This window comes from Mytilus trossulus, chromosome 1, assembly GCF_036588685.1.
Source record: "Mytilus trossulus isolate FHL-02 chromosome 1, PNRI_Mtr1.1.1.hap1, whole genome shotgun sequence".
Lineage (NCBI taxonomy): Eukaryota > Metazoa > Mollusca > Bivalvia > Mytilida > Mytilidae > Mytilus > Mytilus trossulus.
In genome coordinates this window covers 5,599,997-5,626,169 of record NC_086373.1, presented here as the reverse complement: position 1 = coordinate 5,626,169, position 26,173 = coordinate 5,599,997, and the positions used below count along the sequence as shown (strand labels likewise).

Sequence of the window (26,173 nt, the reverse complement as noted above, 5' to 3'; positions counted from 1 at the left end):
TACAACTTGGCTATATATTTGTTTTGATAATTTACACCACACGAGGAGAAGTATTTGTTATATCCCTGAATGTGTTAGCCCAATGGGGTATACTCAATTTACGAATAAAAGGTCAAATAACAGAAATACCAAACTCGAAGGAAAATTCAAAATTGCAAGTCCCCTTATAATTATCAAATGGCAAAATCAAAAGCTCAAACACATCAAACAAATGGAAAAGTAACTATCATATATAATTCAAAACATGGTGTTATGGTTGATGCAAAATTATGCCTTCAGTAAATCAGGAGGTTTGAATGTGAAATACTTATTTACGGATAAACTGTGATAAATATAGAATTTCCAAATACGAAAGTAAAATTTGATTAAATGACATCATAGTGTAAATAACGTTTCATAATGTGTAAAAATACTACCAGGAGTTTGACGATTGTTGATTACTTAGAAAACTATTCAAAATAAGATAAAGAATATTTAAATAATGTTAACAATGTAGTTGTCAAGTCATAATCATCATAAATTTAATTAATAACTGTTTGTTGTGATATGAATGAGCATTTGAAGGTTACTGGGTTCAAGGTGTGCCTTCATTATATTATCTTACTTTTAAATCCACAATGATTGACAAAACGCAAGACAAATTTCATGCTATTGTGGAGAAAGACAATAGTAGTAGTTCTATTAATAGCGAAAAATCATAAATAATTCCACGATATCTGACTGATTTAACAATAATGATTGAAATCTATTGCAGTAAATTCTAATTATAGATTAACATTATCCTGCTGCATGCTTTACAATGCTGTTTAACACTTTATAAACATTTCATTCTAACCAAAATATTATTAGAAGAAAACAGAACTAGGGTTTCATGTTATTTGAACCTATTGACTTTGTTTAGGGTTAAAAATAGTTACGAAAAAACAAAGCTAAACAATGCCATAAAATGTTGGTAGAAGCTACATAAAAAAATATAAACACTAGACCACATTTACAAATTCTTTTAACATGATTTTTGGTTGAAAAATAAATACAGGTAAAACACCATAATATCAAAAACAATTGTGGTGATGCAACAATTCTCAGATAGAAGGACCAAATAAACTGGAATGTGTTCATGGGAGGAATGTGTCAATGGGACACATATGATGCCCTCGCTTACATGTAACTCCGTGAACAAAATCCCTGAAAAATGGTAAATGTGAGGCTATGTCAACGTATATATGTTCCACCTAACAGAAGTTCCACTGGAACCTTTGTTAAAAACATTGTCATAATATCTATACCTGTTGGAACTAATATTCTATAACATTTATTCCTTTAGGAACATTAACTGTAATATTTATTCCAGTGGAAATAATATTCTAGAATATTGTTTCCATTATGATAGCTAAAAAAATTTGTATTTGAACTGAGTTTTGTATAATTAATACGCATTTTGTACAAGTTTCATAGTATTTGGGTTACTTTGAGTTGGGCAAATTTCAGTTAGAAAACAGAAACAAAAAATTTAAGCGATTTCTTCATTTGTAAAGGGTCATAACTTTATAACAAAAGTGACGACACCAAAATTCAAACTTTATTTTGTGGTAATACAAAATATTGTGAATAAGTTCCATGTGCCATTGTGGTAATGAAAGTTATAGAACAGAAACCAATCTTGGGATGTACAGACATACAGACAGACAAGGGTAGAAGTTAATGCCTCTATATCTTGACAAGGTCATAAAAGGCATAACTGTATATTTTCAAACAAAATTATTTTTCCCACCTTTCATTTATGAATTATCAATCGTAAACAAAATCAGGGGCGTAGCTAGGTATTCAGCCAACTGTAGGCACCAATCGGCAGGGGGTCTGGGGGCCGCTTAAGGCCCCCAGTAGGTCCAGGGCAGAGCCCTGGTAGGGGGTTCAGGGGGGCAAAGCCCCCCGACGGAAAACGGTTTTAAGCATTTTAGCTGTATAATTTTATGTTAAAAAATATTAAATTTACTGGTTATTTATTCATGATAGTTATTATATACATGATGAAAAGTTCATAGAATTATGAGTAATCTGACTAGTGAATTAGGTAACGCAGTACAATCGGAAATATGGATAAAAAACTCACATTATGCACTGCCCAGCGTAGATCAGCGTATCCATTTAATGAAGCAGTACACCCTGTTTGGTATTTTCATATCTATTCCATTCTGATTGATATATACGTATAACTTAATTAATAGTAAATATTGTGACGATCCTTCATTAAAAAAAATAGGAATCCACGTAAACACTAATATTTCTATATAATAAAACGATCCGTTTGGCTGGAAAATAATCATTAATCTTTTTTTTTATTCTTATAAACCTACACCCTAGCCACACAAACACATACACACAGTTCTGTTCTGTTCATACCATCGTAACAAAATTCAAGAAATGCATATTTCTTTACTAGTATCCTCTACTGTAAAATCCCTACCGGGTTAGGAATTTGGACAAATTTTTTTTTACAATAAATACATACAACAGGGAGCTAGGTCCTGTAATAGGTATCGTCCAGAACGAAGGTCTGGAAATTTGAAAATGAGGGATTATTGGAAAAGAGCAGAAATTCTGCCTTTGAGTAGACCAACTACGAACTCCCCAAAGAGTGGCATTCTCTCTACAACTAGGCATGGCGGATTTAATGTCCCCATTTTGACCTAACGTGACTGCGTATTTATACATCCTGCACAGCCAAACGGACAACCAACATTGGCAAGTCGGGTGAGGGCAAAATGGAAAGCTAGTTGAAAACTAACAACTAATTAAAGTAAAACACTCATGCATGTGTCTAAGTTGAGGTTCATTCAAGTTTTTGTTGATAGAAGTGAAATGATCTGAACCAACTAAGTTCTAGTTTATAGATTCTATATAAGGTAAAAACATAATAACATTCATTTCTTTCCAACATTCCATTCACTAAGAACGAGAGACTAGTGTGCACTTGACATTCGATAATCAAAGAGTTTTGAGAACTTAACTGGCGTTCATCTACAGATAACGTTGTTTATCATTTTTTTATTTTTTTGGAAAAAAAAATTTTTTTGGAAAAAAAAAAATATTTGTGAAAAATTATGTGTAGGCACGTGCCTAAAGTGCCTAACGGCAGCTACGCCCCTGAAAATAATAATGCCTTTTTCTTATATCAATATGCAGCTACAATGTAAACCTCTCATTTAGCACCTGACTCAACTTTTTAATGGCTGATCATCAAAACAAATCAAGTCGATAAGAGACCTTTTTGTACTTGTAAAAAAAATTAGGGTGATATGAAAAATAATCAAACACAAAAAGATGAAAAGAAAACTTACCACCTCATCTGCTGTAAAGTCTATGAATCCTGGTAAAATCAGGAAATCACTGAAACAAAATGATAAAGTCTATGAATCCTGGTAAAATCAGGAAATCACTGAAACAAACTGATAAAGTCTATGAATCCTGGTAAAATCAGGAAATCACTGAAACAAAATGATAAAGTCTATGAATCCTGGTAAAATCAGGAAATCACTGAAACAAAATGATAAAGTCTATGAATCCTGGTAAAATCAGGAAATCACTGAAACAAAATGATAAAGTCAATGAGTAAAATCAGGATTCATGAATCACTGAAACAAAATGATAATGTCCAGAAACACAATAAAGACTTTACACATATATGTATGTTTATCTATTTGTTTTGTAACACTAGTCTCAAGTTATACATATAGATCTATGGTCAGCAAATAGTAAAAAAATAACATACGGACCTACAAAAAAATGTATGAGATACAGTTCTGCAGCTGAAACAGATCTAAGATCATTTACAGACAAAATTCAACTACCCTTATTCAGGAAAACATTTACAAAGACTATATTCACCAAAAAACTTAGTTATACAATAAAAATGCTAAATTAAACATTAGACATTATTTTATTATACCAATCATGGGCCCTTGTCAGGCAAGATACAAAAACATCATAATACAATGATTTATATAAAACATTAGTGAAATACACAATAAACATGATAAAAGATGAAAATATATTGTATTTACAGACAAATATTTCAGCAATTAAAAGGCCTTTGATAATGTTAGTCTTTTTCATGGTGTACAGTGTCCAGTGGCAACTATTACATGAATCAGAAAATGTTTATATGTATGTATCTTTATCACCATGTTATCGATCCTTGCTTTTAACCAGAACAGACTGCCAGATTTTTCGAATTGGTATTTGACAGGGCAATGGACTACAAGAAGACATGTCAAAGATCGATTAATGACACAGGTTTAACTTCAGATAAATTTGAGATAAATGTTCATTATCATTTTTTGTCTCTTCCACATGTAAAACAAAAAGTTGGAAACTTCGCAACAACGAACTGGGAAAAGAAAGTATGTATAATGATCACTACAACTGAAGTAGAGGATTTGTTCGGCGATTTTTCGTCAAGAATAATGTGTGATACTATTGAGTCTGAATGATTTCATCTCTTGTTTTTTTTGTTTTTTATTGTCGTTAAATTTCTTTCACTACTGTAGCTTACTTGTATGTCAATCCATCTCCGTTAGCAAATAGTTGAGCCCCTGTAAGTCCATCATCTGGGACATAGCCAGTACCACCAGTAATCAAATAATCTGCCATTCTGAAAAAGAGAGAATCAGATGTTTGCGCTCGATGTATTTCACGTTTTCTTCATCAAAACTAACTGTTATTTATAAATCTGTGAATACCCATATGAATACTTCATTCAACTGGGAACCAGTCGTTAAATTCTGAGTCGATGCGAGAAGTTCATAGGTTGAAGTTCAACACCGCAGCTTTTATTAAGGAACACTCCCTATGTATAAGGATGGTTCAGTATGATTTAGTCAAAAAATTATGACGTCTTGGAAATCAATTTTCCTTGAAACCTTGAAAAAAATACACTTTAAATGACGATCTGAATTGTGAATTAAATGACATTCTTACAATTCATGATATGTCTCTGCTTAAACAAACGCCGAGATTTTTTACAAACAACTAATGTATATATATATGTGTTATACTAATTTCTACAAAATATACGGTCTCTTATCTATTTAGTTCATATTTTCTGCTTTTAGTTCCGTTGAAATGATATGCATTCTTTATAGTTTGATCTATTTATCATGTTTCTGCCATTTATCTTTTTATATGTCTACTTATAATTTTAACTGTGTCTTCATTCATAAGCAATTTTAAAAGCCTTTTGAGTTAAAATCGAGAAAATGCATTTATATATAGATTCTGTAGCACCGTTTCTTGTATTCTGGCATCAAGAACTTCGAAGAAAAGAGAAGTAAGGGAAAAGCCACTAAGATCTAGCAGTTATATTTAAAGGCAAGAGAATGACATCAATCCGTGAAAATCATTAAAAAATTAAAAAAAACTTTTTTCAATGAATAGGCCTATTCTACATAAACCAAAAAGAAGACCCTAGCTCCAGGGGCGGATCCAGCCATTTTAAAAAGGGGAGGGTGTTCCAACTATATGCTCCCATTCAAATGCATTGATCGTCCAAAAAAGGGTGGTCCGGTTGGAATACCCCTTCCCCCCCCCCCCTTAGATCCGTCAAAGAGCTCGTATGTTGATCATTGCAAATCCGAATGTGATAGATCAACATTATGTAGATTAAGGATCATTAACGGTTTAAATGCTCATACTTTATCTTTTGAAAGAGGGCGATATCTAAAAATACCAAAGCAGAGTTGTGTATGTCTTTTCTGCAACAATGAAGACATTGGAGATGAACCACACTTTGAATTTATTTTGAAATGTACATCCTATATTGAACTATGTGAGAGATAACCTCATTACAAAAATAAGGTACTGGATTTTTGTAATAATGTATATATATACTTCTCTCATAGTCATCCAATATGTATATATCCTCCTTCATTGTATCCTCCTTCATTGTATATATATATATATATATATATATGTTATTGTAGTTTGTCTTTAATTTGTTGCCATAACCATTTATTGTCAATGCGTAAGTGCTAATATAGTTATCTTATCTTTAAAAAGCTGACTAGACTGATTTCTATTTGCGGATTGCATATTGCTTTTAATTATATACACGTGCAAATCTCTAGATAAATGTGGGAAGTAACATAGTATATTAAAGGTTTTGCGGTTAAACTCCGAACCACGTAATATATCCTTTAAGAATGTGAAACGTGTTTTTTTTTTTATAGAATCTAACATTTTTGTTCGGGTTCATTTAAATTGATTTTGACAAAATAACCAAATTCTTTAAACAGATCTTTTAAAGAGCTTTTCTTTGATGTGGGTTGCTGGAGTGCAGAATAAATATCTATGTCAATTATATTTTGAATTCATCAATACGTGTATTTAAAAATAAACTACTGTAAATTTAAAGTTTACTTTAGAGCCCTATACCGAAAGGAAATATATCGGTTTAAAACCTAGATTTATTAAAAATCATTGACACTAATATGAAAATATCAATTCAGTATAGGAATATATTCATCATTAATATATAAATTAATTTATATTTGTCTATAGTAAAGTTGAGAATGGAAATGGGGAACGTGTCAAGGAGACAACAACCCGACCACATAAAAAAAAACAACAGCAGAAGGTCTTCAATGTAGCGAGAAATTTCAGCACCCGGAGGCGTCCTTCAGCTGGCCCATAAACAAATATACTAGTTCAGTGATAATGAACGCCATACTAATTTCCAAATTGTACACAAGAAACTAAAATTAAAATAACACAAGACTAACAAAGACCAGAGGCTCCTGACTTGGAATAGGCGCAAAAATGCGGCGGGGTTAATCATGTTTATGAGATCTCACCCCACCCCTATACCTCTAGCCAATGTAGAAAAGCAAACGCATAACAATACGCACATTTAAAATTCAGTTCAAGAGAAGTCCGAGTCTGATGTCAGAAGATGAAACCAAAGAACATAAACAAAATGAGAATAATACATTAATAACAACAGACTACTAGCAGTTAACTGACATGCCAGCTCCAGACTTCAATTAAACTGATTGAAAGATTATGATTTCATCATATGAATATCAGACACAATCCTTCCCGTTAGGGGTTTAGTATCATACCATCATAACATATATGAGAAGAACATAACCCGTGTCATGCCAACAACTGTTTATTTAATAAATTTGTTTAGTTTCGATGCAAAGACCTTATAAGTGAATCAATATTAATGCCAACATATGCAATCTTTAATGACCTGACAACAGTATCGTAACTATATCCCTTCTTGATAAGTATATTTATAGGTTTATATTTGATCTGTATTTATTCATAAGTTTTATTAACTTGTTTACTTATGATAACTGGCAATAATCTTTGGCCTATATCTTCCAGGAATGACTACATTTCAGTATGAAATAGATATTCCTAGAATACCAATGAAGCAAACGGTAAAGATGTTGTTGAATTATCAGAAATTTATATACTGAATATTGAATATACTCATAGCTTTCACCTTAAAGTCAATGTTTTCATTCAAGAAATAAATGAAGTCCATGTGTATACTTTTAGCTATAAATACACATTTTTCTGATATGAAAAATAAAATTTATTGCATGTGTGATTTAAAAATATAATAACAGCATACGTATAAGCGTATAAAAGTTAGATCTAAATTCCTAATGCTTGGCAAGTAAAACTTTGCTTGCTTTGTTGTGTAAAAGTTTACTCAAGCTTTGTAATTAAGATAGACATTGTCAAATAGTATATAGGCATAGTTAAATCTGTGTATTCTATTTTTAAATTTGATTAGAACTTATCCAAATCACAGTTGTACAATATACAAACAAAACAAGCAAGCTAACCAACGTGTTACTCTACATGCCTTAGGAAATTAGCTGTAATTTCTGGAAATTTATAAAAAATAAAATTACATGTAGTTTCCATTCCTTCCGCTGCTTTAATGTATCCATATTACAAACCTCAGCATTTAAATTTTCATGTTTTTTTTCTAAGCGCGAGGAAATGGAATAAAGAGTAAAACGTTTACTGAGTAGTAGTAGTACTTCTATAGATTTATAATCTAACATAAGGCATTTTATCCTGTTGATAATTCAATACATTTCCTCGAAAAAATTCACCCGTCTGTCACACGTGTCAGAGAATTCATTGATAAAATCTTGTTCTGTGCAGTTGTAAAAGCTGAAGTTGTTACAGCTGTTTCATAGTCCAGACAGATGTACACATATGTAAATTATAAGCTGTATTGAACATGTATTTTGTTTTATTTCATTTGTTTCTTTACTACAATTAGACTTTATATATTAGGTTCGAGTTTGTTGTGTAAATATCGATGAACAAAACGACTTATTAAAAATTGTATGAAGTTACAAAAATCGTATGTGGTTCGATTGCCAGAAACAATATTAAATAGTTTCCACTTTAAAAAGGCCCCGATATACTAAGAATTTTTTTTTAATAAAACGAGAAAACTAAACAAAGAACGAACAACAGATAAGATATATAGCGAACAATGACAGCCACTGACGTATAGCTCCTGACTTGTGAAATGTGGTTGTGTTGATCCCCTAAACCTGGGACGATAGTATGACAGTACAGAACAAACTGCAAAAATCAGTTGGAAAAGGCTTTGATGTATCAAATAGATACAAAGGACACAAACAAATTCTCTCAAAAAGACTTAAAATAAATAACACCGATCTAAACTACTAAAAACTAGTTAAATGCCAATTACAACTAATAATGAATAAATGTTTCCTAAAACTAAGTTTGTCTCAAATGAAAAGTTGCCCTTTCTAACAACAAAATAAAAACAACCCGACGAAATGCATCGGGCAAAATCGCTAAGATTTCAATTTCTGATTGAGACTAAAACTTAGACGAGAGACTGGTGACAAAGTTAACACCATTGAAAAAGGTTTAAACTTGTGTACAGTGGCAAATATTCCATGTTTATTATAGACGAAAACAAATTACAAATACATTTAAAAGTTTCGCTTGTTATGAAAATAGTGGTAAGAAATGATACAATTTCAATTAGATAATTTGTGGGTTACCAGGATGTGCAGATTTGAAAATTTGGAATGCCACTGAACAGTATTAATAGTACAATGTAGAGACAGACATTTGTAACATTTAAAAAATAGTACATTATTAGAGACAAGATATTTTCAACATTTCAACAAGACAGATGACTTAAAGTTTATTTTAAAGCTCAAATCCTAGTGTGCCATGCCGTGGACGGATAGTTCGAAAAACTAACATTCATTGGAGCAACGTTATACTAGAGGGAGATAACTCTCATTAAAAAAACTTGAACTTAATTTAAACTGAAGATCCACAGTGACCTTTCTTTTTATAATCGTTTATCACTGTTACAAGATGACTGAAAAACGAAAAATCTGTTCCATTTTATTCATTCACTGAGCAGGAAAGCTTATGTCGTTTAAGAAGGACTAGCATCATAAGTAAAAAAACTGACCTTGCATTAGTTGGTGAGAATTGGTTCATTCGTTCAGTTAACCTCTTCCCTACACATGGAATAGTTTGATGGCTTGTCTGATGGCTTGTCGGATGGTTAGTTGAATTTTCCATTGACGCTTTGTATGATTCGCTTCAATTGACTCAAAAGTAAACACTAGCACATTTCATGATCAATGTTTAAACCACTAATATTGATTTTAACATAAAAATTGACATTATTATGTTTTTCCTCCCACGGTCGTATTCTGGTACTACTATACCGTGTACTGTTAGTGTATATGTTTTGTCATCCAAACTCCATCAAATAGCAGGTGATAGTCTGTTATAAACATGTATATTATGACTATCAAATGACAGCAGGTTCAGTTAACAAGACTACCCAGATCGATACAGCGCAAGTCTGAAAGATGGTCTTCGATCAATACGATCATGGAACTACTAAAATCCTTCATTTTCTCACATTTTTACAGAAACTGATACAAACTATTGGTTTTGATTGGAGATTCAAGAAATGTGTTGAGGGAGTTAAAATGTCAATAAACCTTTGATTCATGTAGGTAACATTGTTTGTTCACGCCTCTATACATCATACAAATTACTGTAGAAATCCACGCGATACCTGCGTATTTAATGACATGTACATTTGTAGGGAATCCGGATATTTTTAACATGATATGCATGACCACATATATACTTACATTATAATTAGACTGAGAAAAAACCCAGAGTGAATCTAAATACAAAAAAGTAAATGAATTTTTGTTAGAAACAGGTATAGAAATACAAAATAATTGTGAAATATATAATTAAATGACACAATATCATGTAAATGAAATGAAAGTTCAAAGGAGAAATCGGAGATAGCTAAATGTAATTATAGATCCGAATGGTGTGTGTGTGTGTGTGTGTTGGTTTGACTATACGTCCAAACGTCGCTGATATCTCTAAATCTGTTAAAGCATTCAAAAGTCTGTGTTATCTGTAAACATATAGGTATTCAAGTATGTGATATCTGTAAAACTGTTAAAGCATTAAAAAGTGTGAGGTATCTTAATTAATAAACATGTTAATGGAACATCGTTTGATCTTGAAGAATTATACTCCAAATGCGGATTTTTTCTCTCTCTCAAGGAAATGGAGAGCTGACAATTGGGAAGCTGCTCTCATTTCTTTTGTTGCACAGTTTGGTTCACAATCGACCGTTATTGTCAATATATATATGTAAATCAAGATATAAACTGACTTAAATGTCTCTGTATTATTTTTTTTTTATATTTCAAGCTTGATTGAAAAGGCGGTGCGGCATACAACAGTCACAAACAGTTGAATTATTTATGAGAGTACATCGCCTTTATAGTCAAACGTGAAGGTATATGTAGATGAAAGATATGGTCTGTGGTTTTGATTTCATTTGGATCTGGTCTTTGTTGTTTAAGCAGCAGAGATCTGGTCTGTATTTTTGATATCATAGGAATCTAATCTTTACGGTTTAAGTGGCAGGGATCTGGTCTGTGTTTTTGATATCGTAGGGATCTTATCTTTGTTGTTTAAGCAGCAGACATCTAGTCTGTGTTTTTGATATCGTAGGGATCCGATCTTTGTTGTTTAAGCGGCAGACATCTAGTCTGTGTTTTTGATATCGTAGGGATCCGATCTTTGTTGTTTAAGCGGCAGTGATCTGGTCTGTATTTTTTTATATCGTAGGGATCCGATCTTTGTTGTTTAAGTGGCAGTGATCTGGTCTGTATTTTTTATATCGTAGGGATCCGATCTTTGTTGTTTAAGCGGCAGTGATCTGGTCTGTGTTTTTGATATCGTAGGGATCCGATCTTTGTTGTTTAAGCGGCAGTGATCTGGTCTGTATTTTTTATATCGTAGGGATCCGATCTTTGTTGTTTAAGCGGCAGGGATCTGGTCTGTATTTTTTATATCCGTAGGGATTTGATCTTTGTTGTTTAAGCGGCAGTGATCTGGTCTGTATTTTTGATATCGTAGGGATCCGATCTTTGTTGTTTAAGCGGCAGTGATCTGGTCTGTATTTTTTATATCGTAGGGATCCGATCTTTGTTGTTTAAGCGGCAGTGATCTGGTCTGTGTTTTTGATATCGTAGGGATCCGATCTTTGTTGTTTAAGCGGCAGTGATCTGGTCTGTATTTTTTATATCGTAGGGATTTGATCTTTGTTGTTTAAGCGGCAGGGATCTGGTCTGTGTTTTTAATATCGTAGGGATCCGATCTTTGTTGTTTAAGCGGCAGTGATCTGGTCTGTATTTTTGATATCGTAGGGATCCGATCTTTGTTGTTTAAGCGGCAGTGATCTGGTCTGTGTTTTTGATATCGTAGGGATCCGATCTTTGTTGTTTAAGCGGCAGTGATCTGGTCTGTATTTTTTATATCGTAGGGATCCGATCTTTGTTGTTTAAGCGGCAGTGATCTGGTCTGTGTTTTTGATATCGTAGGGATCCGATCTTTGTTGTTTAAGCGGCAGTGATCTGGTCTGTATTTTTTATATCGTAGGGATTTGATCTTTGTTGTTTAAGCGGCAGGGATCTGGTCTGTGTTTTTGATATCGTAGGGATCCGATCTTTGTTGTTTAAGCGGCAGGGATCTGGTCTGTATTTTTTATATCCGTAGGGATTTGATCTTTGTTGTTTAAGCGGCAGTGATCTGGTCTGTATTTTTGATATCGTAGGGATCCGATCTTTGTTGTTTAAGCGGCAGTGATCTGGTCTGTATTTTTTATATCGTAGGGATCCGATCTTTGTTGTTTAAGCGGCAGTGATCTGGTCTGTGTTTTTGATATCGTAGGGATCCGATCTTTGTTGTTTAAGCGGCAGTGATCTGGTCTGTATTTTTTATATCGTAGGGATTTGATCTTTGTTGTTTAAGCGGCAGTGATCTGGTCTGTATTTTTGATATCGTAGGGATCCGATCTTTGTTGTTTAAGCGGCAGTGATCTGGTCTGTGTTTTTGATATCGTAGGGATCCGATCTTTGTTGTTTAAGCGGCAGTGATCTGGTCTGTATTTTTGATATCGTAGGGATCCGATCTTTGTTGTTTAAGCGGCAGTGATCTGGTCTGTGTTTTTGATATCGTAGGGATCCGATCTTTGTTGTTTAAGCGGCAGTGATCTGGTCTGTGTTTTTGATATCGTAGGGATCCGATCTTTACTGTTTAAGTGGCAGGGATCTGGTCTGTGTTTTTTTTATATCGTAGGGATTTGATCTTTGTTGTTTAAGCGGCAGGGATCTGGTTTGTATTTTTGATATCGTAGGGATCCGATATTTACTGTTTAAGTGGCAGGGATCTGGTCTGTATTTTTGATATCGTAGGGATCCGATATTTACTGTTTAAGTGGCAGTGATCTGGTCTGTGTTTTTGATATCGTAGGGATCCGATATTTACTGTTTAAGCGGCAGTGATCTAGTCTGTGTTTTTGATATCGTAGGGATCCGATATTTACTGTTTAAGCGGCAGTGATCTAGTCTGTGTTTTTGATATCGTAGGGATCCGATATTTACTGTTTAAGTGGCAGTGATCTGGTCTGTGTTTTTGATATCGTAGGGATCCGATATTTACTGTTTAAGCGGCAGTGATCTAGTCTGTGTTTTTGATATCGTAGGGATCCGATATTTACTGTTTAAGTGGCAGTGATCTAGTCTGTGTTTTTGATATCGTAGGGATCCGATCTTTTGTGTTTAGTGTCAGGAATCTAGTCTGAGTTTTTTGATATTTTGATATCGTATAGGGATGTAATCTTAGTTGTTTATAAAGCGTCAAGGATCTGGCCAGTGGTTTTTTTTATATCTTAGGGATTTGATCTTTGTTGTTAAAACGGCATGGATCTGGTCTGAGTTTTTGATATTTTGATATCGTATAGGGATGTGATCTGAGTTGTATATAAAGCGTCAAGGATCTGGTCTGTGTTTTTTTTTTTTTTTTTTATATCTTAGGGATTTGATCTTTGTTGTTTACGCGACAGGGATCTGGTCTGTGTTTTTGATATCGTAGGAATCTGATCTTTTGTGTTTTAGCGGTAGAGATCTGGTCTGTGTTTTTGATATAGCAACTTTTTATTAAATCAAAGCACTATACGGCATAGTTGGCTGGAATTGCCCTTTTTAATCAACCAATACTCTCACTATAACTATAGAAATAGCTGCTGTGAAATTTAATATATAAATTCTGATGATGAAGTATAATTTTCCTACTTTCTCAACTGAATACCTTAAGCTAGCATGAATAAGCCAAATATTTATTTAATGGCCCAGCTGTCTGTAATTCACAAAACTGCTGAATCTGTTACCTCTGACAATGCATCATAAAACTGCTGAATCTGTAACCTGTGAAACCTGTGACATCATAATAACTGATTACCAGATATATTTCATTCATGTTTATCTGCTATACAAGCATTTTATTAAATGCTGACGAGGTTACAGGTGACATTATATTTATAGATATATTTTGACTGTATCTTAAAAAATTCACACACACAATTTAATTCAACAAATTAGTAAAATGCAATGCATTATCAGTACCGGTATTGGAGAATTCCTGCTGGAATTGTATTATCTTGCAACTCATTCAAAATTTTAAACAAATTGCAATTTGTTTTATTAAACCAAATTGTTCAACTGGTCAGAAATTTGAACAAATTGTTCAGTCAAAATATGAAAGTGCAGGGTGATAATATAAAACATACTTACAATCCTATCAGACTTTAACTCCACTGTATTGATGTTATTACTAAATCACTCTATCAATCTGTATAGTTATATTATAGCCATTACCAAACAAAAGGTGAACTGTTTTATTTTGAATTGCTATAAAAATGTCCAAACTAAGCTTTTATATAGTTTTTCTTTCGAAAAGGATTTTTTATTTATAAGAATCATATATCATTCAAAATAATACATCATATATTCAGTAAAATACGTGTGAAATAACAATATGCTATTGATAAGTTTCCTAAAATACTATTCTTTTGAATAAAGACTTTTTTTGAAACCATATTTTTATAGCAATTAAAAATAAAATATTTCACCTTTAATATGGTAATGGCTATAATATAACTATACAGATTGATAGAGTGATTTAGAAAGTACACCAATACAGTGGAGTTAAAGTCTTATAGGATTGTAAGTATGTTTTATTTTATTACCTTGCACTTTCACATTTTGACTGAACAATTTGTTCAAATTGCTGACCAGTTGAACAATTTGGTTTAATATAAAAACAAATTGCAATTTGATCAAAATTTTGAATGAATTGCAATTGGTGGATAGCAACACTAACAGTCAAGTCACTGTAAAAGGTTATCTTACCCAGTGATTGTATACCAACAAGATCTACAGAAACAAGAATGTGTCCAAAGTACACGGATGCCCCACTCGCACTTTCCTTTTCCAGGTTCCATGGATCGTAATAATCTAATTTGGCATTAAAATTAGAAAGATTATACTATAGGGAACATATGTACTAATAAAATTAACGGTACCAATTTTCTTGCACCAGATGCGCATTTCGACAATACATGTCTCTTCAGTGATGCTCGTGGCCAAAATATTTGAAATCCAAAGCTTATATAAAAGATGAAGAGCTATAATCCGAAAGGTCCAAAAAGTAAAGCCAAATCCGTGAAAGGAATCAGAGCTTTGCATGAGGGAGATACATTCCTAAATTTCTAATAATTTCTAATATTTTGTAACAGCAGTACTAAGTTTCAAGTTGATTGGACTTCAATTTCATCAAAAACTACCTTCACCAAAAAATTTAACCTAAAACTCCCACTTTCATTTACTATGTTTAGTGGACTGTAAAATTAGGGTCAAAAGTCTAATTTGGCGTTAAAATTAGAAATATCATATCTTAAGCAACAAGTGTACTAAGTTTCAAATTGACTCAGTCGGACTTCAGCTTCATCAAAAGCTACCTTGACCAAAAACTTAACCCTGAAACTCCCACTTCCATTTTCTATGTTCAGTGGATCGTGAAATTGGGGTCAAAAGTCTAATTTTGCTTTAAAATTAGAATTTTGCTTTAAAATTAGAAATATCATATCATAAGCACCAAGTGTACTAAGTTTCAAGTTGATTGAACTTCAGCTTCATCAAAAACTACCATGACCAAAAATTTAACCTGAAACTCCAACTTTCATTTTCTATGTTCAGTGGACCATGAAATTGGGTTCAAAAGTATAATTTAGCATTAAAATTTGAAAGATCATATCATAAGCAACAAGTGTACTAAGTTTCAAGTTGTTTGGACTTCAGCTTCATCAAAAACTACCTTGACCAAAAACTTTAACCTGAACGGACGCACAGACGAACGGACGGACGGACGAACGAACGGTACGACGAACGGACGAACGAACGGAGCCACATACCAGAAAACATAATGCCCTCTACTATCGTAGGTGGGCATGACAAACCTGTGATCATACATAAACATAGTTTACCATAAGTTGTACAGAAAAAAAACTGTGATCATATGGAAAAATAGTATTTCCATCAGTTCTACAGAGAAAAAAACTCGTTATCATACATAAACAAAGTATTCCTTGTCACAAGGTCTACAGAAAAAAGTTGCGATCATACCAAAACATAGTATTCCCATAAAGTCTACAGAAAAAAAACCGCAATCTTACCCAAAGTATTCTTTGGTCTACAGAAAAAAAAACTGTGATCATACCCAAACATAGTGTTTTCACAAAGTCTACAGAATAAACATGTGATCCTACCCAAACATAGTATTCCTTCCCACAATGTCTACAACATAAACAGCTGCGCCACGAGCACATGATACGCCAGTCGTTTTATGCAATAATAATAAATAGTTTCTGAGATACAGTGTAACATGTGAAATCACATTTAACTCAATATCTCTAAAATAAAATTTTGAATCAAAACCAAAAAGAATACAGATATTAAGATTAATATAACTTAGAAGTGTGTAAAGTTTTAAGCAATAATCATAAATTGTTTTTGAGATACGGCTCGACATGTAAAAAAAACCCTCCCCCTTTTTTTTACAAAATACTCAATAACTCAAATATAAAAAATTTAATCATCAACAAAAAGTATACAGATCTTAAGATTAACATAACTTGAAAGTGTGTAAAATTTTAATCAATTATTATAAATCGTCTTTGAGATACGGAGTGACATGCGAAAAAAACCCACCTTGTTTTATTTACAAAGTCGCGTAACTCAAAAAGTTTTAATTTAATTTTCACCAAAAAGTATATAGATCATTTGACCATCATAAGAAACAAAAATATGAAGTTTCATGAAATTTGGATATGTCGTTCTCAAGTTACGGTGCGTCATGTTTATGGCAGACAGACGGACGGACGGACGTCGGACATTTGTATACCATAATCAGTCCCGTCAAAATTTTGACGGGCGTATAAAAAACTTGTGATCATACCCAAACATAGCATTCTCACAAGGTCTACAGAAAAAAACCTGTGATCATACCCAAACATAGTATTCCCATAAGGTCTACAGAAAAAAAACACATAATCTTACCCAAATAAAGAATTCCTTGTCACAAGGTCTACAGAAATAGCCTGTAATCTTACCAAAACATAGTATTCCTTGTCACAAGGTCTACAGAAATAACCTGTAATCTTACCAAAACATAGTATTCCTTGTCACAAGGTCTACAGAAATAACCTGTGATCATACCAAAACATAGTATTCCTTATCACAAGATCTTCAGGAATAACCTGTGATCATACCAAAACATATTATTCCTTGTCACAAGGTCTACAGAAATAACCTGTGATCATACCAAACATAGTATTCCTTGTCACAAGGTATACAGAAATAACCTGTGATCATATCAAAACATAGTATTCCTTGTCACAAGGTCTTCAGAAATAACCTGTGATCATACCAAAACATAGTATTCCTTGTCACAAGGTCTATAGAAATAACCTGTGATCATACTAAAACATAGTATTCCTTGTCACAAGGTCTACAGAAATAACCTGTGATCATACCAAAACATAGTATTCCTTGTCACAAGGTCTACAGAAATAACCTGTGATCATACCAAAACAAAGTATTCCTTGTCACAAGGTATACAGAAATAACCTGTGATCATACCAAAACATAGTATTCCTTATCACAAGGTCTTCAGAAATAACATGTGATCATACCAAAACATAGTATTCCTTATCACAAGGTCTTCAGATTCAGAAATAACCTGTGATCATACCAAAACATAGTATTCCTTATCACAAGGTCCTCAGAAATAACCTGTGATCATACCAAAACATAGTATTCCTTATAACAAGGTCTACAGAAATAACCTGTGATCATACCAAAACATAGTATTCCTTGTCACAAGGTCTTCAGAAATAACCTGTGATCATACCAAAACATAGTATTCCTTATCACAAGGTCTTCAGAAATAACCTGTGATCATACCAAAACATAGTATTCCTTGTCACAAGGTCTACAGAAATAACCTGTGATCATACCAAAACATAGTATTCCTTGTCACAAGGTCTACAGAAATAACCTGTGATCATACCAAAACATAGAATTCCTTGTCACAAGGTCTACAGAAATAACCTGTGATCATACCAAAACATAGTATTCCTTGTCACAAGGTCTACAGAAATAACCTGTGATCATACCAAAACATAGTATTCCTTGTCACAAGGTCTTCAGAAATAACCTGTGATCATACCAAAACATAGTATTCCTTGTCACAAGGTATATAGAAATAACCTGTGATCATACCAAAACATAGTATTCCTTGTCACAAGGTCTTCAGAAATAACCTGTGATCATACCAAAACATAGTATTCCTTGTCACAAGGTCTACAGAAATAACCTGTGATCATACCAAAACATAGAATTCCTTGTCACAAGGTCTACAGAAATAACCTGTGATCATACCAAAACATAGTATTCCTTGTCACAAGGTCTACAGAAATAACCTGTGATCATACCAAAACATAGTATTCCTTGTCACAAGGTCTTCAGAAATAACCTGTGATCATACCAAAACATAGTATTCCTTGTCACAAGGTATATAGAAATAACCTGTGATCATACCAAAACATAGTATTCCTTGTCACAAGGTCTTCAGAAATAACCTGTGATCATACCAAAACATAGTATTCCTTGTCACAAGGTCTTCAGAAATAACCTGTGATCATACCAAAACATAGTATTCCTTATCACAAGGTCTTCAGAAATAACCTGTGATCATACCAAAACATAGTATTCCTTGTCACAAGGTCTACAGAAATAACCTGTGATCATACCAAAACATAGTATTCCTTGTCACAAGGTCTACAGAAATAACCTGTGATCATACCAAAACATAGAATTCCTTGTCACAAGGTCTACAGAAATAACCTGTGATCATACCAAAACATAGTATTCCTTATCACAAGGTCTACAGAAATAACCTGTGATCATACCAAAACATAGTATTCCTTATCACAAGGTCTTCAGAAATAACCTGTGATCATACCAAAACATAGTATTCCTTGTCACAAGGTCTACAGAAATAACCTGTGATCATACCAAAACATAGTATTCCTTATCACAAGGTCTACAGAAATAACCTGTGATCATACCAAAACATAGTATTCCTTATCACAAGGTCTTCAGAAATAACCTGTGATCATACCAAAACATAGTATTCCTTGTCACAAGGTCTACAGAAATAACCTGTGATCATACCAAAACATAGTATTCCTTGTCACAAGGTCTACAGAAATAACCTGTGATCATACCAAAACATAGTATTCCTTGTCACAAGGTATACAGAAATAACCTGTGATCATACCAAAACATAGAATTCCTTGTCACAAGGTCTACAGAAATAACCTGTGATCATACCAAAACATAGTATTCCTTGTCACAAGGTCTACAGAAATAACCTGTGATTATACCAAAACATAGTATTCCTTGTCACAAGGTCTTCAGAAATAACCTGTGATCATACCAAAACATAGTATTCCTTGTCACAAGGTATATAGAAATAACCTGTGATCATACCAAAACATAGTATTCCTTGTCACAAGGTCTTCAGAAATAACCTGTGATCATACCAAAACATAGTATTCCTTGTCACAAGGTCTACAGAAATAACCTGTGATCATACCAAAACATAGTATTCCTTATCACAAGGTCTTCAGAAATAACCTGTGATCATACCAAAACATAGTATTCCTTGTCACAAGGTCTACAGAAATAACCTGTGATCATACCAAAACATAGTATTCCTTGTCACAAGGTCTACAGAAATAACCTGTGATCATACCAAAACATAGAATTCCTTATCACAAGGTCTACAGAAATAACCTGTGATCATACCAAAACATAGTATTCCTTGTCACAAGGTCTACAGAAATAACCTGTGATCATACCAAAACATAGTATTCCTTATCACAAGGTCTTCAGAAATAACCTGTGATCATACCAAAACATAGTATTCCTTATCACAAGGTCCTCAGAAATAACCTGTGATCATACCAAAACATAGTATTCCTTATAACAAGGTCTACAGAAATAACCTGTGATCATACCAAAACATAGTATTCCTTGTCACAAGGTCTTCAGAAATAACCTGTGATCATACCAAAACATAGTATTCCTTATCACAAGGTCTTCAGAAATAACCTGTGATCATACCAAAACATAGTATTCCTTGTCACAAGGTCTACAGAAATAACCTGTGATCATACCAAAACATAGTATTCCTTGTCACAAGGTCTACAGAAATAACCTGTGATCATACCAAAACATAGAATTCCTTGTCACAAGGTCTACAGAAATAACCTGTGATCATACCAAAACATAGTATTCCTTATCACAAGGTCTACAGAAATAACCTGTGATCATACCAAAACATAGTATTCCTTATCACAAGGTCTACAGAAATAACCTGTGATCATACCAAAACATAGTATTCCTTATCACAAGGTCTTCAGAAATAACCTGTGATCATACCAAAACATAGTATTCCTTGTCACAAGGTCTACAGAAATAACCTGTGATCATACCAAAACATAGTATTCCTTGTCACAAGGTCTACAGAAATAACCTGTGATCATACCAAAACATAGTATTCCTTGTCACAAGGTCTACAGAAATAACCTGTGATCATACCAAAACATAGAATTCCTTGTCACAAGGTCTACAGAAATAACCTGTGATCATACCAAAACATAGTATTCCTTGTCACAAGGTCTACAGAAATAACCTGTGATCATACCAAAACATAGTATTCCTTGTCACAAGGTCTTCAGAAATAACCTGTGATCATACCAAAACATAGTATTCCTTGTCACAAGGTATATAGAAATAACCTGTGATCATACCAAAACATAGTATTCCTTGTCACAAGGTCTTCAGAAATAACCTGTGATCATACCAAAACATAGTATTCCTTGTCACAAGGTCTTCAGAAATAACCTGTGATCATACCAAAACATAGTATTCCTTATCACAAGGTCTTCAGAAATAACCTGTGATCATACCAAAACATAGTATTCCTTGTCACAAGGTCTACAGAAATAACCTGTGATCATACCAAAACATAGTATTCCTTGTCACAAGGTCTACAGAAATAACCTGTGATCATACCAAAACATAGAATTCCTTGTCACAAGGTCTACAGAAATAACCTGTGATCATACCAAAACATAGTATTCCTTATCACAAGGTCTACAGAAATAACCTGTGATCATACCAAAACATAATATTCCTTATCACAAGGTCTTCAGAAATAACCTGTGATCATACCAAAACATAGAATTCCTTGTCACAAGGTCTACAGAAATAACCTGTGATCATACCAAAACATAGTATTCCTTGTCACAAGGTCTACAGAAATAACCTGTGATTATACCAAAACATAGTATTCCTTGTCACAAGGTCTTCAGAAATAACCTGTGATCATACCAAAACATAGTATTCCTTGTCACAAGGTATATAGAAATAACCTGTGATCATACCAAAACATAGTATTCCTTGTCACAAGGTCTTCAGAAATAACCTGTGATCATACCAAAACATAGTATTCCTTGTCACAAGGTCTACAGAAATAACCTGTGATCATACCAAAACATAGTATTCCTTATCACAAGGTCTTCAGAAATAACCTGTGATCATACCAAAACATAGTATTCCTTGTCACAAGGTCTACAGAAATAACCTGTGATCATACCAAAACATAGTATTCCTTGTCACAAGGTCTACAGAAATAACCTGTGATCATACCAAAACATAGAATTCCTTATCACAAGGTCTACAGAAATAACCTGTGATCATACCAAAACATAGTATTCCTTGTCACAAGGTCTACAGAAATAACCTGTGATCATACCAAAACATAGTATTCCTTATCACAAGGTCTTCAGAAATAACCTGTGATCATACCAAAACATAGTATTCCTTATCACAAGGTCCTCAGAAATAACCTGTGATCATACCAAAACATAGTATTCCTTATAACAAGGTCTACAGAAATAACCTGTGATCATACCAAAACATAGTATTCCTTGTCACAAGGTCTTCAGAAATAACCTGTGATCATACCAAAACATAGTATTCCTTATCACAAGGTCTTCAGAAATAACCTGTGATCATACCAAAACATAGTATTCCTTGTCACAAGGTCTACAGAAATAACCTGTGATCATACCAAAACATAGTATTCCTTGTCACAAGGTCTACAGAAATAACCTGTGATCATACCAAAACATAGAATTCCTTGTCACAAGGTCTACAGAAATAACCTGTGATCATACCAAAACATAGTATTCCTTGTCACAAGGTCTACAGAAATAACCTGTGATCATACCAAAACATAGTATTCCTTATCACAAGGTCTACAGAAATAACCTGTGATCATACCAAAACATAGTATTCCTTATCACAAGGTCTTCAGAAATAACCTGTGATCATACCAAAACATAGTATTCCTTGTCACAAGGTCTACAGAAATAACCTGTGATCATACCAAAACATAGTATTCCTTGTCACAAGGTCTACAGAAATAACCTGTGATCATACCAAAACATAGTATTCCTTGTCACTAGGTCTACAGAAATAACCTGTGATCATACCAAAACATAGAATTCCTTGTCACAAGGTCTACAGAAATAACCTGTGATCATACCAAAACATAGTATTCCTTGTCACAAGGTCTACAGAAATAACCTGTGATCATACCAAAACATAGTATTCCTTGTCACAAGGTCTTCAGAAATAACCTGTGATCATACCAAAACATAGTATTCCTTGTCACAAGGTATATAGAAATAACCTGTGATCATACCAAAACATAGTATTCCTTGTCACAAGGTCTTCAGAAATAACCTGTGATCATACCAAAACATAGTATTCCTTGTCACAAGGTCTTCAGAAATAACCTGTGATCATACCAAAACATAGTATTCCTTATCACAAGGTCTTCAGAAATAACCTGTGATCATACCAAAACATAGTATTCCTTGTCACAAGGTCTACAGAAATAACCTGTGATCATACCAAAACATAGTATTCCTTGTCACAAGGTCTACAGAAATAACCTGTGATCATACCAAAACATAGAATTCCTTGTCACAAGGTCTACAGAAATAACCTGTGATCATACCAAAACATAGTATTCCTTATCACAAGGTCTACAGAAATAACCTGTGATCATACCAAAACATAATATTCCTTATCACAAGGTCTTCAGAAATAACCTGTGATCATACCAAAACATAGTATTCCTTGTCACAAGGTCTACAGAAATAACCTGTGATCATACCAAAACATAGTATTCCTTATCACAAGGTCTACAGAAATAACCTGTGATCATACCAAAACATAGTATTCCTTATCACAAGGTCTTCAGAAATAACCTGTGATCATACCAAAACATAGTATTCCTTGTCACAAGGTCTACAGAAATAACCTGTGATCATACCAAAACATAGTATTCCTTGTCACAAGGTCTACAGAAATAACCTGTGATCATACCAAAACATAGTATTCCTTGTCACAAGGTATACAGAAATAACCTGTGATCATACCAAAACATAGAATTCCTTGTCACAAGGTCTACAGAAATAACCTGTGATCATACCAAAACATAGTATTCCTTGTCACAAGGTCTACAGAAATAACCTGTGATTATACCAAAACATAGTATTCCTTGTCACAAGGTCTTCAGAAATAACCTGTGATCATACCAAAACATAGTATTCCTTGTCACAAGGTATATAGAAATAACCTGTGATCATACCAAAACATAGTATTCCTTGTCACAAGGTCTTCAGAAATAACCTGTGATCATACCAAAACATAGTATTCCTTGTCACAAGGTCTACAGAAATAACCTGTGATCATACCAAAACATAGTATTCCTTATCACAAGGTCTTCAGAAATAACCTGTGATCATACCAAAACATAGTATTCCTTGTCACAAGGTCTACAGAAATAACCTGTGATCATACCAAAACATAGTATTCCTTGTCACAAGGTCTACAGAAATAACCTGTGATCATACCAAAACATAGAATTCCTTATCACAAGGTCTACAGAAATAACCTGTGATCATACCAAAACATAGTATTCCTTGTCACAAGGTCTACAGAAATAACCTGTGATCATACCAAAACATAGTATTCCTTGTCACAGGGTCTACAGAAATAACCTGTGATCACACTAAAACATAGTATTCCTTGTCACAGGGTCTACAGAAATAACCTGTGATCATACCAAAACATAGTATTCCTTGTCACAAGGTCTACATGAAAAACCTGTGATCATACCAAAAAAACAAACAAACAAACAAATATTTTTTTTTGCCAATTACGGCACCAAAAATGAGCAGAATAATTACAATAAGGTCTTCAGGAAAAACCCGTAATCATACCCAAAATATAGTATTCCTTGTCATAAGGTCTACAGAATAAAACATGTGATCCTACCAAAACATATGTATTCCCACAAGGTCTACAGGAAATCATGTAAATTAATATCTTGACACAGTATTTTCACAAGGTCTATGAAATTATGTTATCATGTATTCACACAATATTTCACCAGGTCTAGGAAATCATGTCAACGTATCTTGACACAATATTTTCAAAAGATCTAGGAAATTATGTAATCATGTATTGACACAATATTCCACCAGGTCTAGGAAACATGTATTCATATCTTGACACAGTATTTTCACAAGATCTATGAAATTATGTAATCATATATTGACACAATATTTCACCAGGTCTAGGAAAACATGTATTCATATCTTGACACAGTATTTTCACAAGGTCTAGGAAATCATGTATATCTTGACACAGAATTTTCATTGAACAAAATGTCCCTATTCTGAGTTAACCAGTCATACCCAGACACAATGTCCTTATTCTGTGCTGACCAGTTTTATCAAGACAAAATATCCCTATTCTGAACTGACCAGTTATGCCTAGACACTATCTCCATTCTGAGCTGACCAGTCAAATCCAGACCGGAATGTCCCATTTTGAGCTGACCAGTCATACCCAGACACAAGCCACCATACTGAGCCGACCAGTCATACCAAGACACAAACCCCCATACTGAGCGGACCAGTCATATCCAGACACAATATTCCCATTCTGAGCTGACCAGTCATATCCAGACACAATTTTCCCATTTTGAGCTGAACAGTCATACCCATACATGGTATCCCCATTCTGAGCTGACCAGTCATATCCATACACGGTATCCCTATTCTGAGCTGACCAGTCATAACCAGACACTATATTCCCATTCTGAGCTGACCAGTCATATCCAGACACAATATCCCTATTCTGAGCTGACCAGTCATATCCAGACACTATCTTCATTCTGAGCTGACCAGTCAAATCCAGACACACAATGTCCCATTTTGAGCTGACCAGTCATACCAAGACACAAACCCCCATACTGAGCCAACCAGTCATATCCAGATACAGTATCCCCATTCTGAGCTGACCAGTCATACCCAGACACTCTATCCCCATTCTGAGCTGACCAGTCATAATCAGACACTCTATCCCCATTCTGAGCTGACCAGTCATATCCAGACAAAATATAGGGGTACTTATTTTGAGCTTACCAGTCATATCCAAACACTATATTCCCTTTATGAGCTGACCAGTCATATCCAGACACTCTATCCCCATTCTTAGCTGACCAGTCATAACTAGACACAATATACTTATTCTGAGCTGCCTAGTCATATCCAGACACAATATTCCCATTATGAGCTGACCAGTCTTATCCAGACACTCTAGCTGACCAGTCATATCCAGACACAATATACTTATTCTGAGCTGACTAGTCATATCCAAACACTATATTCCCTTTATGAGCTGACCAGTCATATCCAGACACAATTTCTCCATTCTGAACTGACCAGTCATATCCAGACACAATTTTCTTATTCTGAGTTGACCAGTCATATCAAAATACTATTTTCCCTTTATAAGCTGACCAGTCATATCCAGACACAATATTCCTTTTATGAGCTGACCAGTCATATCCAGACACAATATTCCTTTTATGAGCTGACCAGTCATATCCAGACACAATATTCCCATTATAAGCTGACCAGTCTTATCCAGACTCTAGCTGACCAGTCTTATCCAGACACAATATACTTATTCTGAAATAATCAGTCATA

General features: G+C 33.9%; 1 protein-coding gene across 3 annotated transcripts in view; it reads right to left on the bottom strand.

Annotated features, from left to right (window-relative positions):
• The window catches only part of LOC134713145 (inosine-5'-monophosphate dehydrogenase 1b-like), a 38,863-nt gene extending 28,849 nt beyond the window's left edge, over positions 1-10,014 (bottom strand). Inside the window, exons 1-3 of one of the 3 annotated variants that reach the window (XM_063574920.1) lie at positions 9,494-10,014; positions 4,553-4,651; positions 3,339-3,387 (exon numbers count right to left, since the gene is read on the bottom strand). In XM_063574920.1, coding sequence (XP_063430990.1) covers positions 3,339-3,387; positions 4,553-4,651; positions 9,494-9,606 — 261 coding nt within the window. In that variant the 5' untranslated portion in view covers positions 9,607-10,014. The remainder of the gene's footprint in view (positions 1-3,338; positions 3,388-4,552; positions 4,652-9,493) is intronic. The other 2 variants (XM_063574919.1, XM_063574921.1) reach the window with 2 other exon arrangements.
• Positions 10,015-26,173: the final 16,159 nt, after the last annotated feature.